This window comes from Procambarus clarkii, chromosome 21 (genome assembly GCF_040958095.1).
Source record: "Procambarus clarkii isolate CNS0578487 chromosome 21, FALCON_Pclarkii_2.0, whole genome shotgun sequence".
Lineage (NCBI taxonomy): Eukaryota > Metazoa > Arthropoda > Malacostraca > Decapoda > Cambaridae > Procambarus > Procambarus clarkii.
Window position 1 is genome coordinate 42,678,521 of NC_091170.1, and position 9,472 is coordinate 42,687,992.

Here is a 9,472-nt window from a genome sequence, read left to right on the forward strand (position 1 = left end):
ACTAGGAAACAAAAGGCTGGCATACCGAAAGGAGAATGACGAGATGAGAAGTTTCCTAAGGGATATACCATGGGACACAGACCTCAGAGCTAAGTCTGTACAAGACATGATGGTCTATGTCACCCAAAAGTGTCAGGAGGCAGTAAACAGGTTAATCCTGAACCAAAGGGAAAAATCCGAGAAGCAAGAGAAGAATCCATGGTTTAATAGAGCATGTATGGAAGCAAAGGAGCTGAACAAAAGGGCGTGGAGGAGCTTCCGAAATAACAGAACACCAGAAAGTAGAGAGAAATACCAGAGAACCAGGAATGAGTACGTTAGTGTGAGAAGAGAAGCAGAGAAAAATTATAAAAATTATATAGCAAACAAAACCAAGACCGTATCAAAGCTACTCCACAGTCACATCAGGAGGAAAACCACAGTGATAGAACAGGTAATGAAACTTAGATCAGACGAGGACAGGTATACAGAGAATGACAAAGAGGTGTGCGAAGAACTCAATAAGAGGTTCCAGGAGGTCTTCACAATAGAACACGGTGAGGTCACTGGCTAGGAGAGGGGGAAGTAAACCAGGCAGCCTTGGTAGGGTTCGAAATTACGAGAGATGAGGTCAAGAGACACCTATTGGGTCTGGATGTAAGAAAGGCTGTTGGTCCAGACGGGATCTCACCGTGGGTATTGAAAGAGTGTGCAGAGGCACTATGCTCGCCACTCTCCATAGTATATAGTAGGTCAATGGAGACGGGAGACCTACCAGAAATATGGAAGACGACGAATGTGGTCCCAATATACAAAAAGGGCGACAGACAAGAGGCACTGAACTACAGGCCAGTGTCCTTAACTTGTATGCCATACAAGGTGACGGAGAAGATCGTGAGAAAAAACCTAGTAACACATCTGGAAAGAAGGGACTTCGTGACAAATCGCCAACATGGGTTCAGGGAGGGTAAAGCTTGCCTTACTTGCTTAATAGAATTCTACGACCAAATGGCGAAGATTAAGCAAGAAAGAGAAGGCTGGGCGGACTGGATTTTCTTGGATTGTCGAAAAGACTTTCACACAGTACCGCATAAGAGGCTGGTACATAAACTGGAGAGACAGGCAGGAGTAACTGGTAAGGTGCTTCAGTGGATAAGGGAGTACTTAAGCAATAGGAAGCAGAGATTTGCAGTGAGGAGTGAGACCTCAGATTGGCGTGAAGTCACCAGTGAAGTCCCACAGGGCTCTGTACTCGGTCCTATCCTGTTTCTGATATACGTAAATGATCTTCTGGAGGGTATAGACTCATTTCTCTCAATGTTTGCTGACGATGCCAAAATTGTAAGAAGGATTAAGACAGAGGAGGACTGCTTGAGGCTTCAAGAAGACCTAGACAAGCTGAAGGAATTGTCGAATAGACAATTCTCTAATGGTTGTTAGAGTTTAACCCAAGCAAATGTAATGTATTGAAGATAGGTGTAGGGTGCAGGAGACCAGATACAAGGTATCATTTGGGAGATGAAATTCTTCAAGAGTCAGTGAGAGAAAAAGACCTAGGGGTTGATATCACGCCAGACCTGTCCCTTGCAGCCCATATCAAGAGGATAACATCGGCGGCATATGCTAGGTTGGCCAACATAAAAACGTCATTTAGAAACTTTTGTAAGGAATCATTCAGAACTTTGTATACCACATATGTCAGGCCAATCCTGGAGTATGCAGCCCCAGCATGGAGTCCATATCTAGTCAAGGATAAGACTAAACTGGAAAAGGTTCCAAGGTTTGCCACCAGACTAGTACCCGAACTGAGAGGTATGAGCTACGAGGAGAGATTACGGGAATTAAACCTCACGTTGCTGGAAGACTGAAGAGTTAGTGGGGACATGATCACCACATTCAAGATTCTCAAAGGAATTGATAGGGTAGATAAGGACAGGCTATTTAACACAAGGGGCACATGTACTAGACGACACAGATGGAAACTGAGTGCCCAAATGAGCCACAGAGATATTAGAAAGAACTCTTTTAGTGTCAGAGTAGTTAACAGATGGAATGCATTAGGAAGTGATGTGGTGGAGGCTGACTCCATACACAGTTTCAAGTGTAGATATGATAGAGCCCAATAGGCTCAGGAACCTGTACACCAGCTGATTGACAGTTGAGAGGCGGGACCAAAGAGCCAAAGTTCAACTCCCGCAAGCACAACTAGGTGAGTACACAAACACACACACACACACACACACACACACACACACACACACACACACACACACACACACACACACACACACACACACACACACACACACACACAAACACACACACACACATACACACACACACACACACACACGTCAGGGTGAGAAGAGAAGCAGAGAAAAATTTTGAAAATGATATAGCAAACAAAGCCAAGACCGAACCAAAGCTACTCCACAGTCACATCAGAAGGAAAACAACAGTGAAAGAACAGGTATTGAAACTTAGAACAGGCGAGGACAGGTATACAGAGAATGACAGAGAGGTGTGTGAGGAAGTCAACAAGAGGTTCCAGGAGGTCTTCACAATAGAACAGGGTGAGGTCACTGTGCTAGAAGAAAGGGAGGTAAACCAGGCGGCCTTGGAGGAGTTCGAAATTACGAGAGAGGAGGTCAAGAGACACCTGCTGGATCTGGATGTTAGAAAGGCTGTTGGTCCAGATGGGATCTCACCATGGGTACTGAAAGAGTGTGCAGAGGCACTTTGCCTGCCACTCTCCATAGTGTATAGTAAGTCACTAGAGACGGGAGACCTACCAGAAATATGGAAGACGGCGAATGTGGTCCCAATATACAAAAAGGGCGACAGACAAGAGGCACTGAACTACAGGCCAGTGTCCTTGACTTGTATACCATGCAAGGTGATGGAGAAGATCGTGAGAAAAAACCTGGTAACACATCTGGAGAGAAGGGACTTCGTGACAAATCGCCAACATGGATTCAGGGAGGGTAAATCTTGCCTTACAGGCTTGATAGAATTCTACGATCAGGTGACACAGATTAAGCAAGAAAGAGAGGGCTGGGCGGACTGCATTTTCTTGGATTGTCGGAAAGCCTTTGACACAGTACCGCATAAGAGGCTGGTACATAAGCTGGAGAGACAGGCAGGTGTAGCTGGTAAGGTGCTCCAGTGGATAAGGGAGTATCTAAGCAATAGGAAGCAGAGATTTACGGTGAGGGGTGAGACCTCCGATTGGCGTGAAGTCACCAGTGGAGTCCCACAGGGCTCTGTACTCGGTCCTATCTTGTTTCTGATATATGTAAATGATCTCCCGGAGGGTATCGATTCATTTCTCTCAATGTTTGCGGACGATGCTAAAATTATGAGAAGGATTAAAACAGAAGGGGACTGTTTGAGGCTTCAAGAAGACCTAGACAAGCTGAAGGAATGGTCGAACAAATGGTTGTTAGAGTTTAACCCAACCAAATGTAATGTAATGAAGATAGGTGTAGGGAGCAGGAGGCCAGATACAAGGTATCATCTGGGAGAGGAAATTCTTCAGGAGTCAGAGAAGGAAAGAGACTTGGGGGTTGATATCACGCCAGACCTATCTCCTGCAGCACATATCAAGCGGATAACATCAGCGGCATATGCCAGGCTGGCCAACATACGAACGGCATTCAGAAACTTGTGTAAAGAATCATTCAGAACTTTGTATACCACATATGTCAGGCCAATCCTGGAGTATGCAGCCCCAGCATGGAGTCCATATCTAGTCAAGGATAAGACTAAACTGGAAAAGGTTCAAAGGTTTGCCACCAGACTAGTACCCGAGCTGAGAGGTATGAGCTACGAGGAGAGACTACGGGAATTAAACCTCACTTCGCTGGAAGACAGAAGAGTTAGGGGGGACATGATCACCACATTCAAGATTCTGAAGGGGATTGATAGGGTAGATAAAGACAGTCTATTTAACACAAGGGGAACACGCACAAGGGGACACAGGTGGAAACTGAGTGCCCAAATGAGCCACAGAGATATTAGAAAGAACTTTTTTAGTGTCAGAGTGGTTGACAAATGGAATGCATTAGGAAGTGATGTGGTGGAGGCTGACTCCATACACAGTTTCAAGTGTAGATATGACAGAGCCCGATAGGCTCATGAATCTGTACACCTGTTGATTGACGGTTGAGAGGCGGGACCAAAGAGCCAGAGCTCAACCCCCGCAAACACAACTAGGTGAGTACAACTAGGTGAGTACACACACACACACACACACACACACACACACACACACACACACACACACACACACACACACACACACACACACACACACACACACACACACACACATACACACACACACACACACACACACACACACACACACACACACACACACACACACACACACACACACACACACACACACACACACACACACACACACACACACACACACACACACACACACACACACACACACACACACACACACACACACACACACACACACACATACACACACACACACACACACACGCACGTGGGAACAAGAGGCCACGGAGGTAGAGGGAGTAAGGGAGAACCAGAGACTGGTGAGGCGAAGCCGTCCCGCTCAATAATATGTGCTGGAGGCCGTGTACCTGCCCTGGCTGACACTAGCGAGGGTGTACCTGCCCTGGCTGACACTAGCGAGGGTGTACCTGCCCTGGCTGACACTAGCGAGGGTGTACCTGCCCTGGCTGACACTAGCGAGGGTGTACCTGCCCTGGCTGACACTAGCGAGGGTGTACCTGCCCTGGCTGACACTAGCGAGGGTGTACCTGCCCTGGCTGACACTAGCGAGGGTGTACCTGTCCTGGCTGACACTAGCGAGGGTGTACCTGCCCTGGCTGACACTAGCGAGGGTGTACCTGCCCTGGCTGACACTAGCGAGGGTGTACCTGCCCTGGCTGACACTAGCGAGGGTGTACCTGCCCTGGCTGACACTAGCGAGGGTGTACCTGCCCTGGCTGACACTAGCGAGGGTGTACCTGCCCTGGCTGACACTAGCGAGGGTGTACCTGCCCTGGCTGACACTAGCGAGGGTGTACCTGCCCTGGCTGACACTAGCGAGGGTGTACCTGCCCTGGCTGACACTAGCGAGGGTGTACCTGCCCTGGCTGACACTAGCGAGGGTGTACCTGCCCTGGCTGACACTAGCGAGGGTGTACCTGCCCTGGCTGACACTAGCGAGGGTGTACCTGCCCTGGCTGACACTAGCGAGGGTGTACCTGCCCTGGCTGACACTAGCGAGGGTGTACCAGCCCTGGCTGACACTAGCGAGGGTGTACCTGCCCTGGCTGACACTAGCGAGGGTGTACCTGCCCTGGCTGACACTAGCGAGGGTGTACCTGCCCTGGCTGACACTAGCGAGGGTGTACCTGCCCTGGCTGACACTAGCGAGGGTGTACCTGCCCTGGCTGACACTAGCGAGGGTGTACCTGCCTTGGCTGACACTAGCGAGGGTGTACCTGCCCTGGCTGACACTAGCGAGGGTGTACCTGCCCTGGCTGACACTAGCGAGGGTGTACCTGCCCTGGCTGACACTAGCGAGGGTGTACCTGCCCTGGCTGACACTAGCGAGGGTGTACCTGCCCTGGCTGACACTAGCGAGGGTGTACCTGCCCTGGCTGACACTAGCGAGGGTGTACCTGCCCTGGCTGACACTAGCGAGGGTGTACCTGCCCTGGCTGACACTAGCGAGGGTGTACCTGCCCTGGCTGACACTAGCGAGGGTGTACCTGCCCTGGCTGACACTAGCGAGGGTGTACCTGCCCTGGCTGACACTAACGAGGGTGTACCTGCCCTGGCTGACACTAGCGAGGGTGTACCTGCCCTGGCTGACACTAGCGAGGGTGTACCTGCCCTGGCTGACACTAGCGAGGGTGTACCAGCCCTGGCTGACACTAGCGAGGGTGTACCTGCCCTGGCTGACACTAGCGAGGGTGTACCTGCCCTGGCTGACACTAGCGAGGGTGTACCTGCCCTGGCTGACACTAGCGAGGGTGTACCTGCCCTGGCTGACACTAGCGAGGGTGTACCTGCCCTGGCTGACACTAGCGAGGGTGTACCTGCCTTGGCTGACACTAGCGAGGGTGTACCTGCCCTGGCTGACACTAGCGAGGGTGTACCTGCCCTGGCTGACACTAGCGAGGGTGTACCTGCCCTGGCTGACACTAGCGAGGGTGTACCTGCCCTGGCTGACACTAGCGAGGGTGTACCTGCCTTGGCTGACACTAGCGAGGGTGTACCTGCCCTGGCTGACACTAGCGAGGGTGTACCTGCCCTGGCTGACACTAGCGAGGGTGTACCTGCCCTGGCTGACACTAGCGAGGGTGTACCTGCCTTGGCTGACACTAGCGAGGGTGTACCTGCCCTGGCTGACACTAGCGAGGGTGTACCTGCCTTGGCTGACACTAGCGAGGGTGTACCTGCCCTGGCTGACACTAGCGAGGGTGTACCTGCCCTGGCTGACACTAGCGAGGGTGTACCTGCCCTGGCTGACACTAGCGAGGGTGTACCTGCCCTGGCTGACACTAGCGAGGGTGTACCTGCCCTGGCTGACACTAGCGAGGGTGTACCTGTCCTGGCTGACACTAGCGAGGGTGTACCTGCCCTGGCTGACACTAGCGAGGGTGTACCTGCCCTGGCTGACACTAGCGAGGGTGTACCTGCCCTGGCTGACACTAGCGAGGGTGTACCTGCCCTGGCTGACACTAGCGAGGGTGTACCTGCCCTGGCTGACACTAGCGAGGGTGTACCTGCCCTGGCTGACACTAGCGAGGGTGTACCTGCCCTGGCTGACACTAGCGAGGGTGTACCTGCCCTGGCTGACACTAGCGAGAGTGTACCTGCCCTGGCTGACACTAGCGAGGGTGTACCTGCCCTGGCTGACACTAGCGAGGGTGTACCTGCCTTGGCTGACACTAGCGAGTGTGTACCTGCCCTGGCTGACACTAGCGAGTGTGTACCTGCCCTGGCTGACACTAGCGAGGGTGTACCTGCCCTGGCTGACACTAGCGAGGGTGTACCTGCCTTGGCTGACACTAGCGAGGGTGTACCTGCCCTGGCTGACACTAGCGAGGGTGTACCTGCCCTGGCTGACACTAGCGAGGGTGTACCTGCCTTGGCTGACACTAGCGAGGGTGTACCTGCCCTGGCTGACACTAGCGAGGGTGTACCTGCCCTGGCTGACACTAGCGAGGGTGTACCTGCCCTGGCTGACACTAGCGAGGGTGTACCTGCCCTGGCTGACACTAGCGAGGGTGTACCTGCCTTGGCTGACACTAGCGAGTGTGTACCTGCCCTGGCTGACACTAGCGAGGGTGTACCTGCCCTGGCTGACACTAGCGAGGGTGTACCTGCCCTGGCTGACACTAGCGAGGGTGTACCTGCCCTGGCTGACACTAGCGAGGGTGTACCTGCCCTGGCTGACACTAGCGAGGGTGTACCTGCCCTGGCTGACACTAGCGAGTGTGTACCTGCCCTGGCTGACACTAGCGAGGGTGTACCTGCCCTGGCTGACACTAGCGAGTGTGTACCTGCCCTGGCTGACACTAGCGAGGGTGTACCTGCCCTGGCTGACACTAGCGAGGGTGTACCTGCCCTGGCTGACACTAGCGAGGGTGTACCTGCCCTGGCTGACACTAGCGAGGGTGTACCTGCCCTGGCTGACACTAGCGAGGGTGTACCTGCCCTGGCTGACACTAGCGAGGGTGTACCTGTCCTGGCTGACACTAGCGAGTGTGTACCTGCCCTGGCTGACACTAGCGAGGGTGTACCTGCCCTGGCTGACACTAGCGAGGGTGTACCTGCCCTTGCTGACACTAGCGAGGGTGTACCTGCCCTGGCTGACACTAGCGAGGGTTCACCTGTCCTGGCTGACACTGGCGAGGGTGTACCTGCCCTGGCTGACACTAGCGAGGGTGTACCTGCCCTGGTTGACACTAGCGAGTGTGTACCTGCCCTGGCTGACACTAGCGAGTGTGTACCTGCCCTGGCTGACACTAGCGAGGGTGTACCTGCCCTGGCTGACACTAGCGAGGGTGTACCTGCCCTGGCTGACACTAGCGAGGGTGTACCTATCCTGGCTGACACTAACGAAGGTGTACCTTCCCTGGCTGACACTAGCTAGGGTGTATACCTGCTCTGGCTGACACTAGCGAGGGTGTACCTGCCCTGGCTGACACTAGCGAGGGTATACCTGCCCTGGCTGACACTAGCGAGGGTGTATACCTTCCCTGGCTGACACTAGCAAGGGTGTATACCTGCTCTGGCTGACACTAGCGAGTGTGTACCTGCCCTGGCTGACATTAGCGAGGGTGTACATGCTCTGGCTGACATTAGCGAGGGTGTACCTGCCCTGACTGACATTAGCGAGAGTGTACCTGCCCTGGCTGACACTACCAGGGGTGTATACCTGCTCTGGCTGACACTAGGGAGAGTGTACCTGCCCAGGCTGACATTAGCGAGAGTGTACCTGCCCTGGCTGACATTAGCGAGGGTGTACCTGCCCTGGCTGACACTAGGGAGAGTCTACCTGACCTGGCTCTAGAACACCCAGTCATTGCTGATACTTGAGTATACACTTTGCCCGTTACGGTCCACGAGGCAGGGCAGGTGGTACGAGGCAGGGCAGGTGTGACGAGGCAGGGCTGGTGGTACGAGGCAGGGCAGGTGTTACGAGGCAGGGCAGGTGGTACGAGGCAGGGCAGGTGTTACGAGGCAGGGCTGGTGGTACGAGGCAGGGCAGGTGTTACGAGGCAGGGCAGGTGGTACGAGGCAGGGCAGGTGTTACGAGGCAGGGCAGGTGTTACGAGGCAGGGCAGGTGTTACGAGGCAGGGCTGGTGGTACGAGGCAGGGCAGGTGTTACGAGGCAGGGCAGGTGTTACGAGGCAGGGCAGGTGTTACGAGGCAGGGCAGGTGTTACGAGGCAGGGCTGGTGGTACGAGGCAGGGCAGGTGTTACGAGGCAGGGCTGGTGGTACGAGGCAGGGCAGGTGTTACGAGGCACGGCAGGTGGTACGAGGCAGGGCAGGTGTTACGAGGCAGGGCAGGTGTTACGAGGCAGGGCTGGTGTTACGAGGCAGGGCAGGTGTTACGAGGCAGGGCAGGTGTTACGAGGCAGGGTAGGTGTTACGAGGCAGGGCAGGTGTTACGAGGCAGGGCTGGTGGTACGAGGCAGGGCAGGTGTTACGAGGCAGGGCAGGTGTTACGAGGCAGGGCTGGTGTTACGAGGCAGGGCTGGTGGTACGAGGCAGGGCAGGTGTTACGAGGCAGGGCAGGTGGTACGAGGCAGGGCAGGTGGTACGAGGCAGGGCAGGTGTTACGAGGCAGGGCAGGTGTTACGAGGCAGGGCAGGTGTTACGAGGCAGGGCTGGTGTTACGTGGCAGGGCTGGTGTTACGAGGCAGGGCAGGTGTTACGAGGCAGGGCAGGTGTTACGAGGCAGGGCTGGTGGTACGAGGCAG

The 9,472-nt window shown here is 54.4% G+C and overlaps 1 protein-coding gene across 1 annotated transcript; it reads left to right on the forward strand.

Annotated features, from left to right (window-relative positions):
• The first annotated feature begins 436 nt into the window (after positions 1-436).
• LOC138367314 (mucin-19-like) lies at positions 437-8,137 on the forward strand. Its single transcript, XM_069328740.1, has 2 exons — positions 437-536; positions 4,596-8,137. Exons 1-2 carry the CDS (start codon positions 437-439, stop codon positions 8,135-8,137), a joined length of 3,642 nt encoding a protein of 1,213 aa, XP_069184841.1.
• The last annotated feature ends 1,335 nt before the right edge of the window (positions 8,138-9,472 follow it).

Excerpts from the sequence above, each read along its gene's own strand:
- LOC138367314 (XM_069328740.1), top strand. The coding sequence starts at position 437 with ATGAAACTTAGATCAGACGAGGACAGGTATACAGAGAATGACAAAGAG. Across the intron at positions 537-4,595 it reads GGTCTTCACAATAGAACACG|GCCGTGTACCTGCCCTGGCT; the intron begins GTGAGGTCACTG and ends TATGTGCTGGAG.